We start from the raw sequence: 13,071 nt of genomic DNA on the forward strand, positions 1-13,071 counted from the left end.
CAGGCAGAAGGAGAAGCCAAACCCTTGGATCCATGGAGCCTCCTGATCCTGCCTGAGGGCAGAGTCACCCCTGCTTTTATCCCACCCTTCACTGAATCACCTGAGGCTGAGGTGCCCCAAGGTGCCCTGGATTTGTCCCCTCACACCAGCTGGTGCCCTCCCTCAGGCCATGGTGGTGAGATTGTGATCAAAGCAGGGCAGGAACACACATGGGCTGTGTAGAAAATCACCACCACATCTTTATTTGCTGCTTTCCAACAACCTGCATTGTTTGCAAAAGGCTTGTCCTGTGGGTCTGGGACAGGGAGGACCAAAATGGTTTGGGCTGGTTCCCTGGGGAGGCTCTGCGATGTGCAGCTCAGGGGGCTGGAAGGATGTGTGTGGGCAGGGGGTGGCTGCCACGGCCCCTGCCTGGCCTGGGGGCTGCTCAGGGAGGGCTTGGCCATGGTGTGCTCCACTCGTGGTGGTGGTGGTAGTGGGAGGGGTGCCAGGCTGGGGCACGTGTTTGCAGGGGCTCTTCTGGGTGTCTCAGCAAACCATGGTGGGTGCAAGTGTCCTCAGACCAGCAGAGCCCCCAGACATTCCCAGGGCAAAGCCTTCCCATCCCAGGGGGCTCATGGCCAGGGCAGCTCAAGCAGAGCCCAGGGAGCTGATGGATCCAGCAGGGCCTGGCAGGAATTCCTGTGCCCAGCTCAGGGAGCTGATGGATCCAGCAGGATCCTGCAGGAATTCCTGTGCCCAGCCCAGGGAGCTGATGCTTCCTGCAGGGTCCAGCAGGAATTCCTGTGCCCAGCCCAGGGAGCTGATGCTTCCAGCAGGATCCAGCAGGAATTCCTGTGCCCATCCCTGGCTCAAGCAGAGCCCAGGGAGCTGATGGATCCAGCAGGATCCTGCAGGAATTCCTGTGCCCAGCCCAGGGAGCTGATGCTTCCAGCAGGATCCTGCAGGAATTCCTGTGCCCAGCCATGGCTAAAGCAGAGTCCAGGGAGCTGATGGATCCAGCAGGACCCTGCAGGAGCTCCTGTGCCCAGCCCAGGGAGCTGATGGATCCAGCAGGACCCTGCAGGAGCTCCTGTGCCCAGCCCTGCAGGGATGGGATGGGGCCAGGCTGGCGTGGCTGCAAGGCAGATGTGGCAGAGGGAGCAGCTGTATCCAGGGCCAGCTGGGGATGATGGATGTGGGCACGGAGAGGGGCTGCAGCTGCCCTCAGCAGCCGCTGTTCCTGCGCATGAAGGCGTGGCCGCGCACGGCGTGCTGCATCTCCACGAAGGCCAGGTCCCCCACGGTCACCTGGCAGGGCCCCAGCGCCTGGAAGCCGCACTTCTGGTAGAAGGGCACGAGGAAGGGCTGGCACATGAGCAGGGCGCGGCGGGCGCAGGGCAGGCAGCGCAGGTGCTGCAGGTAGCGCCACATCAGGATGGAGCCCTTGCCCTGCTGGCGCACGGTGCGGTGCACGGCCAGCACGTGGATGTGCACGGCCGAGCCCTGCGGCTTGTGCAGGGTCAGGGCTGCCTGCAGGGGGAAACAGGGCTCAGCAGGACATGGGGGTCCCATCCTGCTTCTTATTCCCCACCCCAAAGAACCAGGGTCAACATCCTCCCCGTGCCTGTTCACCTCCCCACATCGTTCTGTTGGAGTTGTTGCTGCATTCAGAGGCCTGTGGGCCAGAATAAAGCTCTGGATCCAAACCCTCCATCAGAACCAACTCCTTTCCTTCACCATCGCCCTAAAGTTTCTCCACCAGAGATAAACCTGAGCTCTTGCTTACCTGGACTTGTCCCCAAGTGCCCAGCTGCAGCACACAGCTGGCCAAAAGTGTCTCTGAGGTGAAATCACCACAGTTGCCACCTTTGGTCAAGCAGCAAGGCCCAGACAAGGCCAGGCATGTCCCATCTGGCTATATTGGTATTTATTCCAATACCCAAAGAACCAGGGTCCCCAGTCTCTCCATGCCTGTTCACCTCCCCTCATTGTCCTCGAAGGGTTTTTGATTTTAAAATGAATGTTGAGGGGAATTGCTTGGCGTATTTTTTAACAGCATGGTTGAAATTAATTAATGAGAATGTTCATTTCTACCAGAGCAGCCCTGTGCACGGCCGAGCCCCGCGGCTTGTGCAGGGTCAGGGCTGCCTGCAGGGGGGAAACAGGGCTCAGCAGGGGCACAGGGTCCCATCCTGCCTCTTATTCCCCACCCCAAAGAACCAGGGTCCTCACTCTCCCCATGCCTGTTCACCTCCCCCCATCGTCCTCAGAGAGTTTTTAATTTTAAAACGAATGTTGAGGGGAATTACTTAGCATATTTTTTTAACAGCGTGGTTGAAATTAATTAATGAGAATGTTCATTTCTACCAGAGCAGCCCTTTAGCAGTTAATCTGGGAGAAGATTTTGGGAGTAGCCTCAGGGCCCCAGAGAGCTTCTCCTGGTGCCGAGGCTCTGGCAGGGCTGGTGCCCTGCTGGCTCACTCAAACCCTTCCCTGGGAGGAGACAGGGTTTGGAGGGTCTCAGGCAGAAGGAGAAGCCAAACCCTTGGATCCATGGAGCCTCCTGATCCTGCCTGAGGGCAGAGTCACCCCTGCCTTTATCCCACCCTTCACTGAATCACCTGAGGCTGCATTTTCCCCTTCTCCCCTGAGGCTGAGGTGCCCCAAGGTGCCCGGGATTTGTCCCCTCACACCAGCTGGTGCCCTCCCTGGTGGTGCCCGAGGGGGAAGGACTGGGTCATACCTGGCTGAGCCTCTCCTGGTCCCAGAGGGAGCCGATGATGAAGGCCACGAGCCGCCCTTCCTCAAACCAGCCGAGGGACAGCTCCGGGCACAGGTTCAGGAAGTGTCGGATCTCATTCAGGTGCAGGGGACAGTCCCCAGAAACCGAAATAAAGGCTGGAGGGGGCAGTGGTGAACACAGTGAGAGACACAAAGCACACCAACCCAGAAACACTCCCAGCACTGACATATAGGGGAGGGAAAGTGGGATGTGGTGGGGAGAGATGGCATGTGTCCTGCTGCCTGCTGGGTCTAAAGGAGATCTGAGGGACACAGATGGTCCCAGGGAGCAGTGGGAGCAGTTCTGCTTCTCCAGAGGCAGCTCCCCATGGCCCAGTGACCAGCTCATGACTTTGCAGGTGCTGGATTGAGCCCTCCCTCTCAGCATCTTCCTGGCTGCCCCTGTGCTTGGAGACGAGGGAGAAATGGGCTAGGTGAGATTCCCCATGGCCCAGTAACCAGCTCCTGATTCTGCTGCTTCCAGAGCCACAGCAGCAGGTGATGAATTGAGCATCTCTCAGCACCTCCCTGGCTGCCCCTGCCCTCAGAGAGGAGGGAGAAATGGGCTAGGTGAGTTTCCTCATAGCACAGTGACCGCTCCTGATTCTGCTGGCTCCAGAGCTACAGCAGCAGGTGATGAATTGAGCATCTCTCAGCATCTCCCTGGCTGCCCCTGCCCTTGGAGAGGAGGAACAAATGGGCTAGGTGAGATTCCACATGGCCCAGTAACCAGCTCCTGATTCTGCTGGCTCCAGAGCCACAGCAGCAGGTGATGAATTGAGCATCTCTCAGCATCTCCCTGGCTGCCCCTGCCCTCAGAGAGGAGGGAGAAATGGGCTAGGTGAGTTTCCTCACAGCACAGTGACCAGCTCCTGATTCTGCTGGCTCCAGGGCTACAGCAGCAGGTGATGAATTGAGCATCTCTCAGCACCTCCCTGGCTGCCCCTGCCCTCGGAGAGGAGGGAGAAATGGGTTGGGTGAGGGAAGCAATGGTGGAGGAAATGGGGAAATGTTGCCAGAGTGGCACCTCAAAGTGTCCCTGCGCAGGAGGAGGCAGAGCGTGGTGTCCTTCCTCCCACTTCCCCTTTTGCTATCCCGTCTTTCACAGGGCTGCTTTGGGCTCCTACCAGGGTGAGCTGGGGCCGTGCTTCTCCAGCTCATTAACCCCAATTCCTCCACCCCATCAGGGAGCCCGTGGTGGCCCCAAGCCAGGACCACGAGGGCACCCACAGGGAGGGGAATCCACCGCTACAAGGAGCACAAGAGGCTGGGAGCAGATCCCGGGGGATGCGGCAGACGGGGTCTCCGCTACCTTCGCGCTCGATCTCGAACACGCTGGCGGCGTCGCCGGGCCCGAGGCAGCGGAACTCGCTGGCGGGCAGCGTGTGCCGGCGCTGGCCCCCGGGCGGGCTGCGGGGCGAGCGCAGCTGCGCCGGCTTCAGGAACGGCAACGCGCTGAGTGCCGGCATCCTCCGGTCCTCCGGTCCTCCGATCCTCCGGTACTCCGATCCTCCGGTCCTCCGATCCTCCGATCCTCCGATCCTCCGGTCCTCCTCTTCCTCCTGCTCCTGCTCCTGCTCCTGCTGCTCCTGCTCCTCTTCCTCCTGCTCCTCCTGCCCGGCTTCCCGCCTCTCCCTCGCCTCAGGGCAGCCCCCGCCGGCTCCCGCGCCCTTTGTTCCAGCCGAGCTCCTCCAGCACCGCTAGCCAGCAGAGGAATCTGTTGTTCACAGACAGGATTAGGCTGCTTGCCCCCCTTTTGCTGTTTGTATATACGGCAGATAGCCACCCCCTGTCACAGGCATCTTTTCATGAAAATCTTTTCTCTTTAAGATTTTTCTCCTTTCTGAGAAGCTGAGAGGCCTCAGCAAGAAATGTAAACAATGGTTATCTGTTGCTGTGGAATGCAACAGGTGGATCCGTGATTGGTCTCCTGTGGATGTTTGGATTTACTGACCACTCACGGCAGAGCTGGGTCTCGCTTTCTGCCTGGACACAGACCTTTGTTTATTAATTCCTTTTCATTCTTAGCTTAGCTAGCTTCTGAGAACTTTCCTTCTATTCTTTGTAGTGTAGTCATAATGTAATATATATCATAAAATAATAAATCAAGCCTTCTGAACATGAGGTCAACATTCTCGCCTCTCTCTTCACCCTGAAGACCCTTGTAACAACCCCCAGTGGCCCAGCTGCCCTCGCTGTGAGCTGGGGATACAGGGGGGGCTGGCACTGGCTGTGAGCAAAGCCCAGGGACCAGGGGGACAGAGCACAGTGATCCAGGTTGTGGCACGGAGCAGGGAGAGGGGACAGAGCTGCCAGAGCTGGAGCTGGAGCAGGTGGGGGGCTGAGCATCCTGCCCAACATTGCCCAGCATCCTGCCCAACATTGCCCAGCCCGTGACAGCACCAGGGCAGGAGAACCCTGGAGCTGCTGCCCTGGGGACAGGCAGGGTGGGATGTGCCTGCAGGAAGCCAAGAGCTGGAAAACAAGCATCTTTCTGTGTGAAAGTTCCCTGTGATGCTCTGGTGTTTGTAGAGCAGCACAGCTGTGCTGGAGCAGGAGGTCACAGAGGTGCCCTGACAGGGACACACATCAGGCAGCCTGAGCCATCTCCTCCAAAGCACAATCTGGCAGGATTTACCCCTTCTCTGATTCACTGAGCAGGTGAGTGACCCAGTCTGGCAGGATTTACCCCTTCTCTGACCCACTGAGCAGGTGAGCAACCCAATCTGGCAGGATTTACCCCTTCTCTGATTCACTGAGCAGGTGAGTGACCCAATCTGGCAGGATTTACCCCTTCTCTGATTCACTGAGCAGGTGAATGACCCAATCTGGCAGGATTTACCCCCTTCTCTGATCCACTGAGCAGGTGAGCAACCCAATCTGGCAGGATTTACCCCTTCTCCGATTCACTGAGCAGGTGAGTGACCCAATCTGGCAGGATTTACCCCTTCTCTGATTCACTGAGCAGGTGAGTGACCCAATCTGGCAGGATTTACCCCCTTCTCTGACCCACTGAGCAGGTCAGTGACACAGCTTCACCTCTGTTGGCTTCTCAGGTCATGTCCATGCTCACAGAGGTAGGTCCCCGGCAGGTCACTGAGGCTGAAGGCCTTGGCTGTCCTCCCTGGTGAGGTGCCCTCAGGCTTTGCCCCCTGCCCCAGCAGCTTTGGGTAGCTGACCCCACCAGACACAGCCCAGGACACCCCACCTTCAGCATGGGTTCCCCCAAGAGGGTCACCAGCACCCCAGGTCATCTGGCAGCACCCATCCTGCACAGCCCAGACAAATCCCTTGACCTGGATCAGAGCCTGTGGCTCCAATCTGCCTCTGCTTTCACGTGTGAGTGAACCGAGTCAATAAACCCAGAGAGGAGCACAAACTGGGTGAATAACTCCACAAAGCACACACGTCCTGCAGACAGAAATAGTGGGAATGGCTTTCAGAGCCACCCATTCAACCATCCATCCAAACTCAGAGCAATATGCAAGCAATTTCCAGCGAAGCCAGAGCAAAGCCAGGTCATTTTTGATTATTGTTTCAGAGGTGCCGGCTTTCCCTGCTAATTATAGGCTTGCCTCCAGCTAATAGGATTTATGGAAACAAAAGCATTACCAGCACAAACATTGCACAGGGCACAACTGGCACAAGCTGGGAATTTTCCATCCTGAAATGCCAAGGGCTGGATGCTTGAAATGCCAGTGTTATCCAGCCTGAGGTGAGACAGGGTGGTCAGGATTTGTTTTCAATGAATGGCTGGTTTGGCTGTGGGTGTGTATCTGAGGGATCAGATCCATCAGGGACGCAGGGTTTCCTTGGCAGGGGAATTATTTAGCATCCCCAGTGCTCATTCCAGCCACCAAGGACTGACTGAAGCCATGCTGGGAAGGGGTGGTTCATGCTCCTGCAGCAGGGAAGTAAAGCAGGGTGAGCTGGCAGGGAGAGTGGGGTGCTGGGGGAGTGGGTCTGATGTTCACAGAGCTTGTTGTCAAACCTTCTGGAACTCCCTGTCCCACTAATTGGATTAGGGACTCATCTGCATGAATAAATCCCAGAGTAGGCAAGAGGGCAAGCTCAGGGGACCCTGAAAATGCAGTGGTGGTTTGAAAATGTGCAGTGGTGGTTTGATCCTGGGGGTGTTGAGAGCCTGGGCTGAGTTCTGGGGATGCTGAGGAGGAGATCCCAGCTGGATCAGGCTGGCATGGCTGTGCAGGGGTGGCAGGCCAGAGAGGGCAGCTGAATGTGGCCTCAGGCAGGGCCAGCATTTCAGTTTCCGTGGGGATTACGGAGCTGGATCGTGGAATCACAGCACGGTTTGGGTTGGAAAGGGCTGGTAAAGGTCAGGCAGCTCACCCCTCTGCAGGGAGAAGGGACCAGCCCAGGCTCCTCAGGGGTGTTTGCTCTCCAACAGCCACCATCCAGTGCTCACTGTCCAAGTCCTTATCCCAGAGCATATGGAGGCTGGAAACAACTGAGTCACAAGAAGTCTCTACAGGGACATCCACAGAGCTGGAGGTTCAAAACCTCCTGTTTAAGTGGCATCTGCAATCCCATCAGAGAAAACTGGGAAAGGGCAATCAGGTCCCTCCAGCTATTTTTGGGAATTGCCTGAGACTCCAGCCAGCAACACCCTGGAGCAGTAGCCAGGGAAGGGGAAAGGTTGCTCCTTGGTTGTTTTCCTTGCTTTTTTTCCCCTCCAGCATGTTATTCCTGGCAACCCAGGTTACACAGCTGAAGGGCTGATGTATTTATGTTTGTTTTCTGGAAATGAACTTCTTGCTTTGCTTCTCAGCTCCCTGAGGAGTTGAAGGTCTTCTGAGGAGGGAGGGTTACATACAACCTGCAGAGCACAGAGGAACCAACAGTGCTCCCTTACCCTGGAGAAAGCACGAGCCCTGCACAGCCATGGGGGGACCACGGGAAGCATCAGACCTGCAGAAGTGAAGGAAACTCTGCCCAGGTCCCAGAGTAAGTGAGAAACAGCAATGAGGAACATTCTCTCTCCATAGCTCACCTGTTCTCTGATGCTCCAGCAAAGCCTCCTGTATTTGTTGATTTCTCCTCTATCCCAGGCTGAATTTTGTGCTGTGACTCCTTGCCAGGCCTGTCTGAGATGAGCCCACCATGTCTGTGGGTCATAGCAGTGAACCAAGAGCTTGCTCTGTGAATTTTTCCTGCCATCACTTGTGTTTGTGCACCAGAGATCAGAGCACCCCCACGGTACAGAGAGAGGCTCACAGCTAAATAAACAGGCAGGTGCACAGAACGCCTCTGGCGACATCTTTTACTAAGTTATGAATTGTCTGCCTGGATTTGGAGATGGATTTTTTTCTTTTTAATTGGTTGACAGTACAGAGTTATTCACACAGTCTGTGCAAAAGAGCTCGAGTTCTCCCCACATCCAGAACAGGGAGGGTTTCAGTGAGAAGAGTCCCTGCAGCTGGATTTTGGAAGCACCTATTGGAAGTGCAGGGGTGAGACAGGGGCTGGGATGAGTCCCACCCTTCCCTGTGCCTAAACCACCTCTCAGCAAGCCAAATGCTGCACACCAACCCCCCACCCCTCTGGGGGGAAATTCCCCCCTCCTGGGACACAGGAGCCAGCCGCAGTGCCCGGGGGAGCAGGGGCTGTGCCCGAGGCTGGCAGTGTCCCTGGGATGTGACAGGAATGTCGGTGCTTACCAGCCAGGGGTGCTGAGCCGCTCCCGGCCCGCCTGGTGCTGTCTCAGCGCTGGTGGAGAGGAGGATCCGGGGCTCTGCCTCCCCTCCTCTGTCTGCTGCATCCTCCACAGCCCCTGCTTTTATATATTTGTTATTTATGGAGCACGTGATGACATCCTAAGGAGTTTAGAACTCTGATGAAAGACAGGGAGAGGTGAGAGGCTTTAGGGTGTCAGGCCAGCAAAGGGATCACTTCAGGCTTCTTTCTTTCTTTTTTTTTTTTAATTTATTTTTTTTTTCCCTGGCGTGACTGGCTGCAGAGGGATAAAGCATTTAGCTGATTGCTCTGTGGGCTGGGCAGGGAGAGCAGGGGACAGCCAGGAAAGGGAGCACTGTCCTGTTCTGATCCTGACCTCCCCAGCAGCATCAGAGTGGATGAGTTTTGTTTGGGGAAGGATGGGGAGGCTGCTGCTTGTGCCAGGCATGATCATTGCTTGGGCTCGAGCAGGGGGGAGTTTCTCAGCTGACTCCTTGTAGGATGGGGAATCAGATCTAAGCTCTCTTGCCCAAGGAGCTTATTCCAAAAACCAAGCATCTCTCCCCCACGCAGCCCTCTGTCCCTGGGAGCTGTTACATAAGAAACTGGACAGGCAGAACCAGCAATGTTTGTCCCCATCAGGGCACGTGTAACAAAAGGGAGATTATCCCAGGCAGGAGCACGATGTTGGCTTCATCATTATCACTGGGAACCAGATGCAGCCCTGAAAGAAGCCTGGAGCAGGAGGCAGAGCTGGCTTTGCTCCACTGGAGACATTTCCAGGGCAGCTCTGGACCTGCTTTAGCTTCCAGCCATGGGCAAAATGACCTGGAGCTACGTCCTTATCGCTCTCTTTTAAGATTTTTCATTGAATCGAAACAGAAATATGACCCAGCAGCTTTTTGCTCTTCAGAAATGGCATTTTGGAGCAACTCCCAGCCATTAAAGCAGCCCAGCAGAGCAGGGGTTGGCCCGTGGCTGGAATATTCAATCAGGGATGCCGCATTCCACAGCCTGCCTCTTGCTGCTCCCACACAGCTGCGGAGGGTCAACAGCTCCATTAAATTAGAGCCACAGCAGCGCGCCCAGATTTGCATATTTCGCAGCTCTCTCAGCATCTTCAGAGAGCCCCGAGCATCGCTGCGGCCCCGCGGCCGGGCCGGTCCCTCTGCTGCAGGACCCGCTCGGGAAGGCAGCGATTCTGGCCGGGCAGGGCTGGCTGCGAGGGGCCGCATGTGGGAGGCAGATGAATCACGGCTCGCCCCCCTCGCTGTGCCGGGATTGGGGACGGAGCCGGGCACGGGCGGCTCAGGGGCTCCTCACCCGTTATCCCGGGGCTCAGCGCATTAAGCGGCTTGCGGTGTCTGCAGCCGCGGCTGCGAGGCAGGGTCTGCCCTCACGGGATGCAGATGGCACCGGGATCCTTCCCCGTGTGACGCCGCTGGAGAGGTTTCTCCCTCAGACTCACGTAATTGCATAATTCCCAGGCTGGGCGCTGTTTACATCCCTGCTCGGCGCCTTCCTCTGGCACCCACTTTTCCAAGGAGGTGATGCTTTTGTCCTGGCAATGACCTAGCAGCAGGGCTCTGCACTTTGGCATTGCTGCAGTCAGCTGGGGGCTCTGATTTCCTTCTCCCTCACCTCCTTCCTTTCCATCACTCAGTGCTGGTGCTTGCTGTTGCTGTAACTTCCCAGCAGGACGTGGCTCTTTGGACATACTCACTGTTCCCCAGCACTTGCCAGGTTGCCCACCTGCTGCTTCTATCCCTCAGTGCTCCCTCTCCAGCTGCCAGGAGTGGTTTGAATTCACCAGCAGCTCCTGAGAAGCCAGCATGGTTCCAGCCCTTCCACATTGTGGTTTAGGAACCTGTCAGCTGCTGCTCTTTCAAAATATCAACACAGGGCTCTGAACAGGCCCTGGAGGGGCCACTCCTGCTCTGTGCTCTGAGGCGTTTATATATGTGTATCTATAATATTAATAACATGCAAATATACACGTGTATGTCTTCCCTTTGGCGTATTCCCTTTGGCCCATCAGTGGTGGGACTGATTCTCCCCACAGACCCTCTCAGTGAGCTGGGGAAGGGATGAAGGGATGATACTCACAGCTTTTTTGGGTTCTCAGCAATGGTTAGGTGAACAGGCTTTGAACTGTGGCTTTGACCCGCAGTAAACATGTGCCTTTGTGTTACAGCTACATTTTATGAAAAATCCTTTCCTTAGGATTTTTTCTCCTGAGAAGTTCAGAGGCCTCAGGAACAAAATGTAAACATTGATTATCTGCTGCTGTGGAATGCAACAGGTGCATCTGTGATTGGTCTCATGGTGTTGTTTCTAATTAATGGCCAATCACAGTCAGCTGGCTTGGACTTTTTGTCTGAGCCACAAGCCTTTGTTATCATTCTTTCTTTTTCTATTCTTAGCTAGCCTTCTGATGAAATCCTTTCTTCTATCCTTTTAGTATAGTTTTAATATAATATATATCATAAAATAATCAAGCCTTCTGAAACATGGAGTCAGATCCTCATCTCTTCCCTCATCCCCAGACCCCTGTGAGCACCATCACACCTTTGCAGGCCTGGTGTATCTTGCTGCTTTTCTACCTTTGAGGAAGGAGAACAAACAAGCCTGGCAGATGCTTTCAGCCAAAAGCAGGAGACGGGTGCCAGGAGCCAGCCAGGACCTCTGTAGTCCCTCCCTGGAGCACAGCAGTGCTGCTGATTAACCTGCTCTCCTGTCTGTGAGCTGGGTTGGTAACTAGGTCACAGCCACTCGTGGCACAGTCCTGGGGGAAGGGGGTCAGGGGGGGCTGCAGGAGCCTCTCTGCGAGGAGAGGGCTGGGCAGGTGGGAAGGAGCCCAGCAGTGGCAGCCCCACCCTCCAGAGCCAGCCCTCCAAGCAGTTTGGGGCCAGTTGTGGCTTTGGGAAGAGGAGGTTCTGGCAGCCTGGCAGTTTTTGGGGCATCTTGCTGCTTACGGGATCTGTCCTGTCCCCAGCCCTAACCCTGGTACATGCTGCTGGGAGCCAGGGTGACCCCTGGACATGGTGGGGACCAGATGCCACCCACAGGGAAGAAAAACCCTGGAGGGCAAGGCTGAGCCTGGAGCAAGGCCATTGGGGGAGTTCTGAGCTCTAGGTCTCGGTGGAAAGGGAGAGAGGAGGGAGAGGAGGAGGATCGTGCTCACATGGAGCTGTTCATGCACAAGGCTGTGCTGCTCCGAGTTCTCTGTAGCAGTGTTTGGTCAGGGCAGCGCAGCCAGAGGGGGAAGGGCTGGGTGATCACGATTCCTGCAGGATCACGGAATGCCTTGAGGTGGAAGGGGTTTCACAGAGCATCTCCTTCCCTGCCCAGCCAGGCTCCAGAGGCTCTCTGGGATCACAGAGACAGGATGAGGCATTGCCATATGCTGCATCACTCGCTCACATTTCTGTTCCCTGATGTTAATGGGGACACAGGGACTCCTGCTGAGCGTGATGATGAAGATAAACACCCAGCTCTCCCTGGGGGAGGGTCTGCATGCATTCCCTGTGACACCAGCTGCTCTGAAAGGCCTTTCCTGAAGGCACCAGCCCTTCCCAGCAGGGAAAGGACAGGAACTCTGCAAAGCAAAAGAGGGAAACACGGGGAGGATCGGCCGGGGAGGGACTGCAGAGAGGAGAAGGGGGGGATGGAGAGCTCACCTGCACCTGAGCATGGAGCAGGGGGGGTGGAGAGCTCACCTGCACCTGAGCATGGAGCAGGGGGGATGGAGAGCTCACCTGCACCTGAGCATGGAGCAGGGGGGATGGAGAGCTCACCTGTACCTGAGGGCTGGCAGGGGGGATGGAGAGCTCACCTGTACCTGAGCACGGAGCAGGGGGGATGGAGTGCTCACCTGCACCTGAGCCCTAAGCACGGGATGTTCAGTGCTCACCTGCACCTGAGGGCTGAGCATGGGCCGGGGTGGGGGGGGGGGGGGGTTCAGAGCTCACCTGCACCTGAGGGCTGGCAGGGGGGATGGAGAGCTCACCTGCACCTGAGCATGGAGCAGGGGGGATGGAGTGCTCACCTGCACCTGAGGGCTGGCAGGGGGGATGGAGAGCTCACCTGCACCTGAGCACGGAGCACGGGGAGGTTCAGCGCTCACCTGCACCTGAGCCCTAAGCACGGGGTGTTCAGAGCTCACCTGCACCTGAGCATGGAGCAGGGGGGATGGAGAGCTCACCTGCACCTGAGGGCTGACAGGGGGGGTGGAGTGCTCACCTGCACCTGAGCATGGAGAAGGGTGTGGGGGGCGTCAGCTCTCACCTGCACCTGTACTGAGCAAAGGGGGGGTTAAGTGCTCACTCCACCTGAGCCCGGAGCGGGGGGGCGTGTTCAGCACTCACCTGTACCTGAGGGCTGAGCATGGGGGGGTTCAGCACTCACCTGCACCTGAGGGCTGAGCATGGGGGGTTCAGCGCTCACCTGTACCTGAGCATGGGGGGTTCAGCGCTCACCTGTACCTGAGGGCTGAGTATGGGGGGGTTCAGTGCTCACCTGTACCTGAGCATGGGGGGTTCAGCGCTCACCTGTACCTGAGGGCTGAGTATGGGGGGGGTTCAGTGCTCACCTGTACCTGAGCATGGGGGGTTC

At 56.8% G+C, this 13,071-nt stretch overlaps 1 protein-coding gene across 1 annotated transcript; it reads right to left on the reverse strand.

Annotated features, from left to right (window-relative positions):
- Positions 1-1,206: 1,206 nt before the first annotated feature.
- On the reverse strand, positions 1,207-4,232 carry AANAT (aralkylamine N-acetyltransferase). The gene is made up of 3 exons (XM_058039010.1): positions 4,076-4,232; positions 2,726-2,880; positions 1,207-1,512 (listed from the first exon to the last, which is right to left on the reverse strand). The coding sequence occupies exons 1-3, from the start codon at positions 4,230-4,232 to the stop codon at positions 1,207-1,209; spliced, it is 618 nt and encodes a 205-aa protein (XP_057894993.1).
- Positions 4,233-13,071: the final 8,839 nt, after the last annotated feature.

The sequence above is a fragment of the Melospiza georgiana genome, chromosome 21 (assembly GCF_028018845.1).
Source record: "Melospiza georgiana isolate bMelGeo1 chromosome 21, bMelGeo1.pri, whole genome shotgun sequence".
NCBI classification, from domain to species: Eukaryota; Metazoa; Chordata; class Aves; order Passeriformes; family Passerellidae; genus Melospiza; species Melospiza georgiana.